The following is a 16,341-nucleotide window of genomic DNA, read 5'->3' as shown; positions in this document are numbered from 1 at the left end:
TCTGTCCTGTCATGCAGCACTGTTTGGATATCAGTTAAATAGGAGTTTAATTTAATTATTCTTCCTTTAGGACCAAACCTATTTCAAATGTAAATATGACATTTAATGTCTGAAATATTTTGTTTTCTATCTGTGTTAAAATAGCTGTTGAAGAAAAGAAGCTGCTGGGTGACGACACCTGGGGAAATGAAGTTGTAGAGGATCTCCCGGTTCAATTTGTTTTCATTGGCCAGGGCATATGAGGTCATGGCAACAGCATATGAGTAGGTGAGCTGAGGCAGACGCTTCTCCAGGTAGACCACTGCTTTGTCTATGCTGCTTTGCATACTCTGGAAAGAAGGAGAAGAAAGAAAGGAGCAAGGTAATGTCTTAAATATCCCAATCTTTCCAGGATGTTGTAACATTTGTTCCTGGGATAATATCTGAGACCAGATTATCCTCTTATACCATCTTCTATGGCCTATGAGGTATACTGAGCTGTCCTCATTAGTTACAGTTACTGTTTGGCTGTGGGGAGGAGATGTTACTCTCAAAACAGACTGTTCATTATAGTATCTACCTTCCAAAGCAAAGTATTGCAACAAGATATTTTGGTGTCTCAGTTCTTCTCTATTATTTCATTATGTGAACGCCACAAGCAAACCTCATTATGTCACAATTATGTCAGATGGGTATTTGGGGGGTGAAAATGGGATGTCTTTGTCAATGTGCTGCAACTTTTAAAAGCAGAGGTGGAGCATGGTCTTGGAATTAATGTTTCCACACAAATGCAATATCAACAGATGTCCTGGCCTTAGTCTATGTGTATCTGAAATTCAATAAGCATTAAGAAATTTAAATGTTAAACCCGCCCCTGCATCATGTGTTGCGTGGGTACACAGTGTTTCAGAAAGTGTGAAGAAATAAAAAGAAATGAAAGGTAAGGAAAAAACAATGTATGCAGGTGAATACTCACACTAACAGTGCCAGTACATAGTGTGCGTGACTCCTGCATGGCAATGAGACAGAAGGCTGTCATGGAGGCGTCTGAATCTGTGCCACGTACATCACATGGACAAACAACATATGTATTCATGTCAGATCACAATCATTGGCGTGCAGTTGCTTTCATCTCATTTGGCTGTTTGCATTAATCTGAAGAATTGCTGTGAATGTAATCAGTGTACACACACCCAATGCACTGCTGTACACTCGTCCAACTTCTCTAAACATGCCGTCTGGTCGCTGTGCATTGAGAATCAGAAACTTGATGGCTCCACAGATGACGTTGCTTTCCACTGCCACCAGACTGCTGGACATGGCAAACACCTTGGCAACATAGGCTGTCAGCCTTAGAGGAGAGGAGAGGAGAGGAGAGTGTGTAATTGGAGCAGAAACTTTAAACATTTTCCTATAAATCTGTGGATTTTTGGTCGACTCACCAGGTGCTACTTTGGCTATGGGGATACACAGCAAAAGATCCATCAGTTTTACGGAAGGCAAGCTCGTTCTGGTAGCCTAGACACAAACAATAAACAGAATATTTATACACCTATACAGAATAAATGTGACTGTGATGTGTTACACCTAATAAGAGCAAAATATGCAATTAACTTGCAGTTACTAATCAAATGTCGGTAATTACAGATGGGTAATATCTGAACAAACTATTTTTGGTAGATCACATACATGTAGAATAATATAATTATCTGCCTGCCCCGCCTTTTTTTATGCTTCCACTCAACACGGGTCAGACTTCTTTCAAATTTTGAATGTTATTTTTGATTAGATCTCTTGTATGAAGGTGGCCATGTCATCAAGAATGTCTTACTGCTGCAAATTCAACAATAATTTCCTTTTCCTTTTCAGGTTCTTGAAGACATTAAAAGGTATTATTAGGGTCACTGACACAGTCATTAGTGTTACATGAGGTCACATGAGGGACCGGGTGAATGGGGGATCTCGAGATTGCACTATAGGTGGCTTAAAGTTGGTGTAATAAGCCAACTAGCTAAGTAAAAGTAGGTACTGATCTGTGTGTGTGGCTTTCCAGTAGATCTCAGTATTCAAGCTTCCATCACCCTTCATGTAATGCATTTAATGTCAAATTTACAGAAGACCAAAATAATTAAGAATTTGTCATAGACAGCATTTCATAAAGTTTACTGCTTCTTCAGGGTAAATTCACCGTAATTGGCAATTGTGTGTTCAATAGCGGCGAAATGTTGGCAAGTAAGATGTGCTTTAGACATGGAGCTGAGAGGCAGGTATAGAGCTGCCACACCAAACCTTTTACAAGGACAAACACAACTCAACGTTTTGCATTTAATGCCAAATTTAGAAAAAGGATTGTTTTATAATTTACTGTGTCCGTTTTACAAAGTTTATTGCGCTTGTCCTCAGCAACACAGCAACTCTCATCATTTGAGCAGATGGTCCTTCAGTGCTGCCCAGGAGACATTCCTGTACACACTACTACAAGAATGTGGTCAAACCACCATTAACGTGATCCGACCAAATTGATCTCAAATGCATCGCATTTTGGGTGCATTCAGAACAGTGCGTAGAGTTGTCCACTTGTGATTGGATCACTCAGATGTGAACACGTGTGAACAAGGCCTATGTGTTGCATTTAGACTGTTTATTCTCAGGATTCTTAGCTAGGCCCTTTAGGTCAGGTGTACTATGCACTGCTGTCTATCACCTTATCTGTTTGATACCACTTTATACATTTGTATGAGCGTACCGGTCGTGATGTGTTGGAGGGCTTCACTGCGTTTCTCGAATCCTACAGTTTCCCACTGGTTGGTTTTATCCAAATATATGGCTGCAATGACAGGCAGGGTCATGCGCATCATGTTCTGTTCTCCACAGCCCCAAGGTTGTTTGATCAGAGTACCCATTGAGTTTCCACTAATGGCATTCTCCACCAGTGCAGATACTTGTTCTCTTCCTGCATATGCACACACAAACAGAAAACCCCCAGAATGTTATAAACAAATGGGAAAAAACAAACATGTCAAGGTCCCCTATAAACTTCAAAATTCTGGATCTTATACATATGCAGTCATTCATGGCTATTCACTCTAGTATCTCTGTGGGCCCTTCCCAGCTGAGGGCTATCTATACTCAGTCCCCCTTTTCCACCCCACACCCCTGAAGACAAGCACTGAGGCAAATACAATAATAGAATAGGTCCAGACCCTGTATTACATGAGATTACATTATCCAATTCTAACATTACATCTTACCTGTCACAGAGATCTGTGTGCTAGTGGGTGTATTTGGAGCCATGTCTTTCTTAGGAATTCCACTGTTGATAATTTCTTCTTGTTTACCACCTAAAGGGAGACACCATGGGCAAGTTGAGGGATGAGGTAGCAAGAAGTAAATACATAATATTACTAAAGGACTATAATGTCGTCGTTTAACGGAAGTGAACTCACCTACACCTTTATTACTCGGGTCTAGAGTTACTATCTGAGGAGATTTAACCAGCACACCTGCAGGCTGGAAAAATAACAGTTTGGACAGACTTTAGAAATCACAGATGCTTTTGAAGTTGCCTGAGTCCGAACATTTGAATTTGTCCACTCCACCTAGTTCACTGATTCTGAAAATAAAGTGTAAAGATTTACACCGTCCCTCATGTGACTCCAATGACTCACATGATGGCAGGACATGTCAACAACCATCAGGCCCACCCCCAAAATGAAATCCCCACTAGAGGTTGAATACCTGGGACTCACCATCAGTTGCTAACTGGAGAAGCCTTTTAGATGAGAGGTGAAATGTGTTCAACGACATAAAAGAAAGACGATTGCCTTTGCTTCTAGCACTTGAACACCATTACCTTGAATTAAATTACTGACATTTCAGGGTTAAAACTTTTGGAAAATAATAAAAAATAAACACACCACTGAACAAAATATATAATAAAGGTCTAGTCATTTTTATAAATTTAAATGGGAAAATATTACACACATACATAATAGCCTATTTGTGTTCAACCATCCTTTACCACAGCTTGCATTTTGTGTGCTCTATGTAGAACCAGCCACATTCACATTCAAATTCATATGCTTCATATTGACTTACATCTCTTCTCCTTTCTGTCATATTTTTGTGGGGTTGTTGCAGCATATATTTGCACTTGTTCTGTTGCTTTTACTGTTATGTCTTGCATGTGTTGTCCTCAAGTGGCAGAATTTAGGTTTTTTTTATTGCACCTTGAGGATTTTATTGCAGAAACAGTTCTGGTCTAATGTAAAAAAAAAAAAGAATGCATACTGAATATTTTCCTTACCACCACCCGCAGCATCTTCATGATTCCATCATTGAGCGATGAATCTTTGACAGCTGCTTTGACCTCAATGGGATATTGTCCTTCCTTCATGGGGATAATGACAAAGGGTACCGATCGTGTAGTCTCAGCCCCAATTTTGACTTCCTGACGATATCTCCCACGCTTAGAGGCAGAACTGCACACATTTGTGTCCTCAATAAGGTCCACTCTCACCTTGAAAAGAAGACAAAGTTTTATTTTATTTCTTTTGCCACATGTTGTATGTCAGTGCAGTCTTATTGACTCTGTTTTTTAAACAACAGAACAGAGAGACACAAACTTACGGTAGCAGGATCAGGGCTGTAGTTGTGGAGGATTGCTTTAATTTCTAACTGCTCTCCTCGGACAGCAGAGTAGGGCAGTCTGAGATCAATGAAGAATTCCTTCTTGACAATTACTTCTAATGGTTCGGCCACACAGATTCCTTAAAGATGAGAGGGATTAAAAAAAAAAAAGATAAATAAAACCAAAAAACAAGTGATGTACGAGAGAAAGAAATAAAACATGTAAACAATGTTAGAGGTACAAAACACAGATTTTAAACACTGAGTCCTCACCGTAGGTTCTTGACAGACTAATTCCAGTGAACTGCCAGGTTGTGATTGAGTCTTGCAAAGGAACATGTTTCACCACTGATGTGGTGTCACTGGAACAGAGAGCGTTAGTACATTCATAGGTAAGAGGTCTAAATACTGTCATCCGGTGTCATTGATCATCAGTGTACCCTTTGTGTGTATAGGTTTCTTTTAACTCACCAGTTAGGTTCTGAATCAGGACAAACAGTAGGAAGTTTGATATCTGACCACAGCCAACTTTCAGGGAACTGGGTGCGAGAAGTAATGTCATCGCTGTAACTTTTGTCATCCTTTTCACCTAAAGCATTGTTAAAAGGGTTATTACTTCATTGGAATACAGTGTTTGTGTTCTAACTACTAGTATGACCATGGATAAGTACCACTCAGGGCTTCCCTCATCCCCTGCCCATATTTCTTACTGCGAGCCAGTATCAGGTTATCCTCCTTCCTGTCAGCTCGCTGGCTTTCCATCTCCTTGCAGCAGTGCAGGAAGGCCTCGACGCAGGCTGCACCATCCATGATGTACTCGCTACGTCTCTCACATGTGTATGAAACAGGAATGTCCCTAATGCCATCCAAACAACAGTCACGTTGCAGTTGGTTTTTATATTGACTCACTGGAAAGAAAGAGAGATGGAAGTATGCAGTATTAAAAAAGGGTGTAATGGAAAGTTGTAAATGAAGAATCTTAAACTTTCATAAATAAATAAATAAAAACAAAACTGTTCTTCTTGTGAAGTAAGTTATATTTAAATAACCACTGTCATTAGACCCTTGATCTGTAAGAAAAACTAAAAAAAGGACAGGGGCATCTGAAGAAATCTGAAGAAGAAATCTGCAGTAGCACAGGACAGGTGGGATCTTTTCCTTAGTATTAAGTAGTATTAAGAAAGAGACTGTAAAAACAATTTCATCTCATTTTTTATCTTTCTACTAATACACAAGATGACCAAGTCAAGTGTTATGAAAATCAATGCCACAAGATGTCCAACTTTAAGCATTTCAGAGAGTCTGAACTATCTGGCAGAAGAAGACTGAATATGTGGTTATTGGCTTGCTTCGTGCTGTGGGTCTTACCTAAGGTGGTGGTGACATCCATGAGAGTAGTGGTTCGTTTCCTCCTGCTGGGGGCTGGGCACTTCAGTTCTGGAAATGCACACAGACAGGATTCTTAATAAAACCCAACAAGTTTCGACCTAGACTTGAGTTTTCATGAAAGAATTCAGTAATTCCCAAATCACACACAGTGTATAATACAAAAAGTATTCTCTCCCTCAGATGTTTTCCCCTTTTTTTGCTTTTAAAAATAGAATCATAATCAATATGAGTTTGCTTTGTTTGACAAAAAAAAAATTACATAAATAAAAAATCATTAATGTCAAATGGAACAAAGAGACAGACAAACAGATTTCTACAAGGCAATGTTAATTAATTAAAAATATACAGTATAATGTAAAATAAATGATTGCATAAATATTCACATACCCCTTCAAGTCAGTATTTAGTAGGTGCACTTTTGACTGTAAACAAGGCACTGAGACTGTGTGTATGACTCGGCCTCTCCTGAAGATTTGCCTTGCTGTTTTTAAGCTATTTCCGTGTAGCTTTTGCTGTATCCTCTGGGTCAGTGTCTTGCTGGAAAATAAATCCTCTCCCAAGTTTTACTTCCCTTGCAGACTGAATCTGATTGTCCTCAGGATTTCCTATATTTTCTTGCATTCATTTTACCCTCTACCTTTAAGAGTCTTCCAGGCCCTGTTGCTGAGAAGCCGCCGCCACCATGCTTCATGATGGGGATAGTGTGTTTGTGGTGATGTGCACAGTTTGGATGTCCAGGAAAACATCCAAGGTGGCCAATATCTTTTATAGGCATTGTACTTTGTGCGATGTTATTATGCGGTGTTAAGGCAGTAAATGGCTTGGAGTTCTAGAGTAAATGGAGTAAATGCACACGTGTCATGAACTTTTGACTGTGTGCTGCACATTCAAATGGCAGATCATTTTGGCTTTATGTGTCCAAAATTCATGGTATCTGTTTATATCTGGCTCCACCATAAAACCAAGGAAGTGAGTTTGATGATGGTGCCCACAGCACTAAAACAAATTCAATGAAAAGACAAATGAACAGCTACAATTCATTCAGAAACAGTGTCTCTAAAACTATCTGCATGGACAAAGGAAATTGATAACTCTTAAGGGTGCAGTTCCTCTACTGCCCAATAGGTGACACTTGAATGATGGTGATGAATAAGAAAACCCAAACCTTTTACACCGACTTCTTTGAACTAATAATATTTCATTGGTACAATATTGAGGAGGGGTTCAGTTCAGTGGTGCAATGAGTGAGGTAGAGTTACCTTGTCTGTAGGGAGTCCCAGAAGCCGTGCTGGACTGGAACAACAGCCCAGCATCGTAGAACACATTCATACTGTCCTTCCCTCCACCCGGTGTGCAGCCTGTGTCGTACTTCTCTACAATGTCCCACACCTGTGTGGAAGTCATGCACAAACACAAGAATAAACAAACAGAGATATACCGTAAGTTAAACAAGTAAACACACATGGTAGTTTTGATATGGTGTCAGAAACATTTAATCATACAATGTATTTGCTACAAATTTATGTCAATTTGTTTTAATATATAACTTTTTAAATTAATTGGCTTTCAAATATTTTCAAAATATGGAATAAGGAAATTGCCTTTTTCTGCGTCAGGCGGTGCTTGTTGTTTAGGACGTAGACGCCTTTGTCAACTGCCACCAGTCCCACTGTGGCTCCTGGGTCTCCAGTGACTTTCAGACCAAACATCTTGCGAGGCTCATATGATGGAACATTCCTGGTTGATTGCAGCTTCAGCTAAATAACAATGAATGAAACATGCACTGTCAGGCATAAAAAATACACCCTAAAATATTCACAGAACTTTATCCTTTTGTGTGTGGGTGTATTGTTTTCCCACTTAAACTCTGCTACATCAGTGTTGTGTGTCTCACCGATCCCATGCAGGAGTCCTTGACATCCACCCAAACAGAGTCTGCTACCACTTCATTGTCATTTGTATGGTAGTAGGCTACGATGCGGAATGATGGCAGCATTTCTTTGGTTATGGTGACTATCTGGGATATCAGTACTTGGCCTCTTGTCTTGTAGCGGTAATTTTTCACCAGCTGACCTCTGCTCAGGATCTGGGGACACAGATTTACATGTCAGCATCAAGATGATTTACATGTCAGTACAAGAGTATTAGAACTACGGCTAAAAGAAATACCAATTCCCTTAGTACTTTCCACAAACACACACATACAGAGGTGCAAAACATCTCTCACCAGGTATGTGATGTCATTTTCTGCATGCCTGTTAAGGATGAAGTTGATTTTTAGGTTTTCCCCTAATGTTACTTCAGCTGTATCCACACCTACAATAACAACATACCACTATTAGTGTTAGACATTTAGGGCGGCCTTATGCATGGTAGTTAAGCAGCACTGCGCCACCATCACCAACTTCTGAAGTTGTTTCAGGATGTTTCTCACCTATGTGGATGTAATTATTACTTTTAGTGGTATGTGGGAGAGCCACCATGGAGGCTGAAGCTTGTCTTTCACTTGAAATAAGAGGATCAGTGGTCTTTGCCTGCAAAGAAACACACATTTCAGCATACATACAAGTTATACAGAGTTATAGAAGCTCTACTTTATCCAACCATAGCCTAGCTCTATATTTTAAAATGTAATTGATTTATAGGGAAAGATTGCAAACAGAAAAAATAAATTAAATAACAAAAAGACAAAAAGCCAAATAGGTCAGCATCAGCTGATGAATAAAACAGAAAAACAGACAATAACTTACAGTAAAATACAACCCGCAATTACTGTACTGTTTCAATCAGCCATCCCCCATTCTTTATGGTTTTATCTTTGCAGAAGTTTTCATCTGCCAAGATGCTGTAATGCAAGAGTTTAGGTAAATGAAACAATGCTAAAGACATACTGTAATAGTCAGTGGTCCTCTGACATCCACTATATTGATGGTAAGCCTTGCCATGCCATTGGCTGCAGTGCGGCCCGTCACCTGGCCTGGATTAACCTCCACTGTGACACCTTCTGCAGGAGTCTCATCGGGATTCACAACCTCAACCTGCCATCAGAGACACAAACAGCTGAAATAACAGAAAACATCTGATGATTTAGTAAAATTTTAAAGGTTTATTGAGGTCAAACAAATGCTATTGTTGCAAACTGCTCTGGCTGATCACTTGGACTTGTATGGAATTGTATATAGTGACCTAAGTTGTTAATGGGTGAATTTCTTTTTCTTTGTAATCTCATCTGTTTGTTAAATTATGTCTTTGCATTGTACTGAAGATCCATCAAAATAGAGCAAATGTCTTATAGACATTAAGGCACTATAAAACAGCATTGACTTTTATATTTTCGAGGACATACTGTCATTTGTGTTTTTGAAGAGCAACTACATTTTGACATGAACTGATGTATGTTTTCTGTCAAGGATCTTTTTATGAAAACAGTAGAAGTATATTTTGCTGTCAGTTTATGTAAATGTAAATGTAGATGAGTACTTGTACTTTACCGCAACATCAAAGGACATTCCTGGTTTGTAATATTTGGGTGTTTTCTTGAAGTGGATGGTGTACGGTGACGTGACAATCTGGATATTTCTCAACTCAGCCTCCACCATTTCACTACCTGTGAGTTGATACAGAAACACAAACTGATGCAAGAGTATATTTTGTGCATGTGTGTGTGTGTGTGTGTATGCATGTGTTCACTTTCTTTTTGATTATATGACACAGAAAATCCTGATATCCTTTTTGCTTGTGTTTTTACTTTCTAAAATAATTGTTGGGACATTTAAAATACTGACTGTTACTTTCTCCCTTTAAGCTGATCACACATGATAAAACATACTGAACAAACACACGGATACACAGTCTCTCTTTCTTACCGCTCTCTGTCAGGACACTAACAGCTACAAATATCGGACTCCCCACCAAATCAAGGATGTTCCTGAAGGTCTCATTAATATGATGTCTCTTCAGTTTGACCACTCCAGAACCTCCCTCAATCTGATGTGACATAATACAAAAACAGCAAAAAATACAAAAAATACAACATTTGTTTACTAAATGTACATTTTTGCCAGCCTGGCTTTGGCCAATCAACTGGCAAAATGTGTAGTACGTACTCACCTGCACTCTTTGAAGAGAACTTGGAAAGCTCTTTTTTTGATCTTGTTGTATAACCCCAAAAACCACATAGGCCATTCCATTCACCTCTTCACCAAACAGATACCTTAAACCACAAGAGAAGAACATGTTTAATCGTGCAATCAAATGAACCAAGATGAAAAAGAAAAAACGGCCAACGGACTAATACAGCAAGAGCCACAAAACAATCTCTGAACAACATCTTATATTCTCTCCTTGAGTCAAACTTTTGCTGTATTCCAGTACCCATACTACCATACTCTTTCGTATGCCAGAAGAATATTTAATACGTCCCAGTGCATATTATGTTGCATGCAATATGGCAAAAATATCACAGGGCTCTACTGCATCTGACTGCATTTTGCAGTATGTAAGTCAGCATGCTTTTCTGGATATCCTGACCCACAAGCCCAAGTGCAGCAGAAAATGGTTGATGTGACCGATAAGTTTGTGGCCTACGGTAGAAGGAGATGAATTACACAGCTCTCACTCCATGCACATGCAATTTAACTCTTTGCAGCAAGAATGCAGAAAGCTTGAAGTCAATAACTTTCCCCTGCAGGTAATTGAGCATTGTAAACCAGTAGTGTCTGAGAAAATAGACAACATCGGCCTTCGTGCAGTCATCTACTACCTCTGTCTAAAAGACTTCAGAGAATCAGAATCAAAATCAGCTTTATTTGCCAAGTACATTAGAATTTGACTCCAGATTTTTCTCTCTCCTGTGCACCATACAAAATAACAAATAATAAAAAATGAAGAATAAAGTATTTACAAGAAGAAAAAAACAAGATCTAAATATATATGTACATGTAGTGCAAAGGGGAGCCGACTTATTCACCATGGGCTACTGAACTAAAACATGGCAAACCGAGCCTGAGCCCCGTTGCCGTCAACCGACCAAAGTCATGTCACTATCACCACGCAGGATACCACTAACAAGATCCAAAATGCCAACTTCTACCAAAAAGGGATCCAAATGCTCTGCAACTGTTGGACTAAATTGACTGAATCACCTCAGTCACCTGAGCTCCAGTGATAGAACCATTGAGAGAGCACAGCTAGATGACGGCTTATTAATTGACCACAATGAATTGCAGTGAAATACTAGGCCTACATTTTTTGTGACTAGTGCATATAATTAATACATTATGGCCAAAGTTAAAGTTTCAGTGTTATGATATGTAATTTGTAAGGGCTGCAGCATTGTGCACTAAAGGTAAAAAGAAAAAGTACACAATTTGGAATGCAACCATGGTTTCCTGAGCCATGAAACAAAAACCTTCACATACGTAGCTTTGATGTTGATGGTGAGCTCTTCGCTGTCCACGTAGAAGAAACGGCTCACAGGGGTCAGTTTCACCTCAAAACTAGGCAGCACTGAAAAATTAAATTTGTTTTTTGTTTGTTTGTTTTTTGTTTCTTGTTTTGTTTTTTGTTTTTTTTTGCATATCCAGTCAACTAAAATGTTACCAAAAGTGTTGTGTATGTTTTAAATAACAATGCAGGTAATGATGCTACTTACCGTATTCTTTGACCTCAAACTCTGCAGAGTAGCTCTGCTGTGGGTTGCTGTGGAACTTTGCCACTACTTTCCACAGTCCAGGACTACACAGAGACAAGAACACATTCTCATATTCATGACATTTACAAATTGAAGGTAACACTGGAATCAGTCTTCAGACTGCAAGTTATTTGAATCTGAGACAAAATGAGATATACAAAACTGCACTGCTGCAAAGTACTTGGTGTTTATACTGTCCTATAGAGAGAAACACTACGGAAAATCAAGTTTTAAGTTTTCAGGTTGGTCAGCAAACTATCATTATGGGCTGACTTTTTTAGTTTAGTTAGTTTTCTTTATTGGTGTTAAATGTGCCTCTGTTTTGCTATATCATCTGTCGATTTCCAGTTTCAATTTAACATTTCAGCAAAGAGTTAGAAGATGAAAATGCCTTCCACTTTATCTGTTAAATGTACTTTCACATAAATATTTTTGAAATGAGCAATTAAAAATATTATGTGGTTAGTGAGGAAAGTGTATAATCCAAAATAAAAATGCAGATTAAAAATGTTGTACATTGTACAATGTTGACACACTGACTCATAAGATGTACATACATAGCTCCTTCTGCTTCAGTACAAGAGCATGAATTTATCATTTAAACATAGACACAACAGTGCTGCTGAGTCCTGCTTCCAGTTTTGCCCAGTGTACTCGTAGTATTCATAGTATCATAGTATACTTACCAAGTTGCATGTGTCTAAAGTCCTGGCTGACTGCATTACAGTGATTCCAATGCTTTATTTTGCTTTCCCTGCCCACCTTTTCAAACATCAGGATTTATGGCATTTCTCAGAAAAATCTGACACCAGAGGTCCAATAATATCAGTCAGTCCTGGTCGAATATTCAAAGAGTGATGTGGAAATTTAAAGCCTCCAGGGCACACTGAGCATTTTTCGGTTCAGTTCAATTTCTGAATAATGTTTGCATATTAATATATTCCTGACTTTTTAATAGGTGGAAAAGGATATGTCATTTTAAGGATTTTCATGTCATAATTAATATAATAAAATAATGTTTTCGTGGTAAAGCCAAGTCAGTTATTATTGTTTTAAGCACATTATTTTTTAATTTTTGTTTAATTGTTAAAATACACTGCTGTGATACCTTTGCGCTTTTTGGCTAACCCTGCCAAATATGTCATATGTTAGATTTCTTTTCAATATTTATAAATTATAAATTTATAATAATAATAATAATATAATATAATAAATTTATAAATGAGCATAACCCCTTATTAAAGCATAAGTTGTCCTGTATTGGCTCAACTGAGTATTCAGTATTCAGAGTGTAGAGGCTCCACACATAATACAATTAATCAATGTGAATGAAATCATTTTTGTTTAATGGTTGCCAAGCATATTTTAAACAGTTTAAAATATACTTTCATAAAGTACTCACCTGACAATTTCTGTAAGTTGGTAAATTCCAGAGTGGATCCCTGACTTAAGAGATACTGTACTAAGGGGTAAAATGATGCCTTCAGGAGTCTAAAAATAAACAATAACGAATCATTAATAATGCGCTGTGCCAGTTTACAAATTAATTTGCTATATCCATGCTGAGTATAGTATGTAACATAAAGTCTAGACCGGCACTTCTTTCAGATACTGATAAAATATTTTACTCTGTATGATGCTATATTCAGTGCGTAACTCAACCACCAGAGGGAGGCATGCTTTTATTTACACGGTGTCAGTGCTGACATAATGTTCAGTGGATTTCAGTTATTTGGTCATTTATGGGTAAGTGATCTCCTGTTTAGCATCTGTGATATCACCTCATCAAGAGGCTTTGTGCTCCCAGTTACAGATGATTATACTGCATTCAATTCTGTGTTTACCAAAGATAAAATACTATACCACAATCTCAGTGACAATAATAGCATCAGTTCTGGTTCTGTCATCCCTCTCAACAGGCTCCATGTGGGGCGTCACTCCAAACATCCTGTAATGAACTGACATGATCCACTTATGTCAAAAGAAGAGATGATTTTAGTGAATTTTATTTTGTAACATTTTACAATCTGGTCATTCTTCAAAAAAAAAAAGAAAAAGAAAAAGAAAGAAAGAAAAGAAAAAGAACTTTCAGCCAAACTCACATTTCCACAGAGGTAGATCTGTTTTCCTGCACTAATGTTGTACTGTTGTATTGAACTCACCTCTGCTGTTGGGGGTGTAGAGGGGCTTGTCAGTCTGAATGAAGATGTACCCAGACTGGAAGGACACCAAGACAACCTTCTCCAGCACTCGGTCAGGGAACTCAGCTAGCAGGTACACATACTGCCTCATGTTGGGGTCCCTATTGAAGTCACTGGCAGGAATCTGAAACCAGCATGCAGAAAAACAAACAGTATTGTGGTGCAGGGTATATGACATATACTTATGCCATATAGAAATATTAGATATGTCCTTCAAATTACACGCAGTTTGGACGTGTCAAATTCACTTTTAATAAAATTTTGACAACCAAATGAACAGTACTATGTATAGCAGCTTCAGGTCTGGGTTCAAGTCACTGGATAAAACCATGGAGATGAGACAAGACAAACAGTCGACAAACGAGCATGTCAGAAAAAAGTATACAGTGAAAAAAACCTGACAGTAGATGGCGGCCCCAGTTTGGAGAAGGAGCAGGGGTACTGGTCTAGTAAGCTAAGCAATGCATGTACTGTTGTGGACAGGAGTATGTATGTATTTTAGCCACTTAAATGAAGGCCCACCACCAAAAATCAGTATTAGACTATAGTCTATCTCTCTCCAAGGCCACCAGATTCTGATTTTCTGATGATTTCTTAACTGTCTCTATGTTAAAAGTAATTTCTACACTGCTGAAATTATGTTAAAGTAATGTTACACCGTGTATCTTCTAATGTTGATATTTGGTTGTTTTAGATTTTGTGCTTACTCAGTGGCCATGTATGAGTGAGAGAATGGCTAACTAATTAATTCACACTAAATCATAAATGTTCTTGCCCCACACTGATGCAGGTGATTGAGCTAAAAGGTGACATAGAGTGATTAATCTATGTGTCACAGCAATGAGTTTGAGATCCAGTAGATTTATGAGGCATCAGGCATCTGACAAAGAGTCTATGATTATAATCAGCATCATCACACCGCAGTGATAAGGACTTTTATATTTATTTTGAGTAAATTAATCATTATACTAAAGGAGTAATAAACAAAATTCTTTAGGATTTTAATGAACTAGTTGCTGATTAATGGACAAATCAAAATAATTATCACTAGGTCAACCAATCATGATAGAAATAAACCCAAATAACTGCAACATTCAGATATACAGCGACTCTTTCATATACCGTAATTTTTCCAAGCTCCTGGAAGTTTCTTGCACTTGTGAGAGTCACAGATGTGCTTGCCAGCTGTGTGGATTTGGTTGGGTGGTTCATCACTTTGATGGTGACTGGGATGTCACTTGTCACTGTACAGTCTTGACACTCCACAAAGATGTTTTCTTCTGTTCCTACCCGCAACAAGTTGGGGGCAGACATCACCTGCCTGCAAAACATCATTGAGAGGGAAACATACTAATGGTCTGAATTCACTGCACACAAAAAAACTACATCCTGTTTAGGGTGTATTGACAAACATTTCCTTTTTTACTCTGCATTTTAGGCACTCTAAACCACACGCATAATAATGAGGGGCTGTGACTGTTTATACACATGATTTTCAGATGTACTTGCTTGTTTATTTGCACAAAGGTTTTATGAGCGGATCTCTTTGGGAAGTGTTTCACAACCGTTCTCACATGTGACCCCTTAAAAATGAAGAAAAATCTGTTGTCACAAGTATTGACAAAGGTGACCTAAGAATGAATGTAAGTTTTCCTTTAAATCTTGTAGATTTGAATAATTTGTAGAGGCCTGTACAGAGGGACATTTCATTTCACAAAAAGAAAAGAACTGATGAACAATTCTTAATAGATTTTACGAAATGTTTTTCCTCTTCCTCCTGCCTTTATTCATCTTGTAATGCTTCAGGTTTATCTTGAGACCCTTTATGGGGCCTCGACCCCCAGCTTGAGAATCACTGCCATAGACCCTGGAGAACTAATGACTTTCATTTCATTTTACATAAGTTCCCAAAAAAAGCATGGACTTCACACACAACGAGTGATCTAGTGTTTAGTTTGATTAAGATCCAACCTTGGATCAATGCAACATTTCATCATAGTTCTACATTCTGTTTGCTGTGTCTGATGTAATTCATCACTGTGCAAATTTACTGGAATCACTCTACCTTGGACCACAGCACCTTGACTCAACAAACTGCAAACTGGACTACAGATCCTCATGATATAAGACAAGGAACAAGTCAAATTAATATTTGTATCTATACATATATTGATTATAAATTCGCAGAACCCATGATATTATTCTTCGTCTTCATGAAGCTGAACAAACAAAGTGCACATTTCAACTGTTTCCTAACAGAGGGTAATGTGTAAAGGTAACACTGGTGTACTTACAGTGGAGCTCCATCAGCCAGAAAAGTGAGAGAAGCAAAGGCCAGAGAGGCCGTCAGCCACAGCAGAGTCCTACTCATCCTCCTTCCTGATCTGGATCTGCTGTCAGTGTCGCTCTATAGCTCCCTCCATTTATTCACTCTCCTCCCTCCTCCTGCAC

The 16,341-nt window shown here is 38.4% G+C and overlaps 1 protein-coding gene across 2 annotated transcripts in view; it reads right to left on the bottom strand.

Moving 5' to 3' along the window:
- LOC124068673 (complement C3-like) overlaps positions 1-16,341 on the bottom strand; it is a 40,804-nt gene extending 24,463 nt beyond the window's left edge. For both annotated transcript variants that reach the window (XM_046407088.1, XM_046407079.1), the window contains exons 1-29: positions 16,185-16,341; positions 15,013-15,211; positions 13,852-14,014; positions 13,553-13,647; positions 13,092-13,180; positions 11,651-11,733; positions 11,418-11,505; positions 10,108-10,210; positions 9,864-9,984; positions 9,489-9,604; positions 8,889-9,035; positions 8,432-8,531; positions 8,225-8,313; positions 7,892-8,083; positions 7,599-7,754; positions 7,257-7,386; positions 5,977-6,045; positions 5,319-5,516; positions 5,080-5,197; positions 4,882-4,970; positions 4,609-4,748; positions 4,286-4,498; positions 3,426-3,489; positions 3,231-3,320; positions 2,726-2,932; positions 1,422-1,497; positions 1,170-1,330; positions 956-1,050; positions 179-329 (exon numbers count right to left, since the gene is read on the bottom strand). In XM_046407088.1, the coding sequence (XP_046263044.1) occupies positions 179-329; positions 956-1,050; positions 1,170-1,330; positions 1,422-1,497; positions 2,726-2,932; positions 3,231-3,320; positions 3,426-3,489; positions 4,286-4,498; positions 4,609-4,748; positions 4,882-4,970; positions 5,080-5,197; positions 5,319-5,516; positions 5,977-6,045; positions 7,257-7,386; positions 7,599-7,754; positions 7,892-8,083; positions 8,225-8,313; positions 8,432-8,531; positions 8,889-9,035; positions 9,489-9,604; positions 9,864-9,984; positions 10,108-10,210; positions 11,418-11,505; positions 11,651-11,733; positions 13,092-13,180; positions 13,553-13,647; positions 13,852-14,014; positions 15,013-15,211; positions 16,185-16,261 (3,619 nt within the window). In that variant the 5' untranslated portion in view covers positions 16,262-16,341. The remainder of the gene's footprint in view (positions 1-178; positions 330-955; positions 1,051-1,169; positions 1,331-1,421; positions 1,498-2,725; positions 2,933-3,230; positions 3,321-3,425; positions 3,490-4,285; positions 4,499-4,608; positions 4,749-4,881; positions 4,971-5,079; positions 5,198-5,318; positions 5,517-5,976; positions 6,046-7,256; positions 7,387-7,598; positions 7,755-7,891; positions 8,084-8,224; positions 8,314-8,431; positions 8,532-8,888; positions 9,036-9,488; positions 9,605-9,863; positions 9,985-10,107; positions 10,211-11,417; positions 11,506-11,650; positions 11,734-13,091; positions 13,181-13,552; positions 13,648-13,851; positions 14,015-15,012; positions 15,212-16,184) is intronic.

This window comes from Scatophagus argus, chromosome 2, assembly GCF_020382885.2.
Source record: "Scatophagus argus isolate fScaArg1 chromosome 2, fScaArg1.pri, whole genome shotgun sequence".
Lineage (NCBI taxonomy): Eukaryota > Metazoa > Chordata > Actinopteri > Scatophagidae > Scatophagus > Scatophagus argus.
Note: the sequence above shows the minus strand (reverse complement) of the source record. Positions and strands in the feature narration are given on the sequence as shown.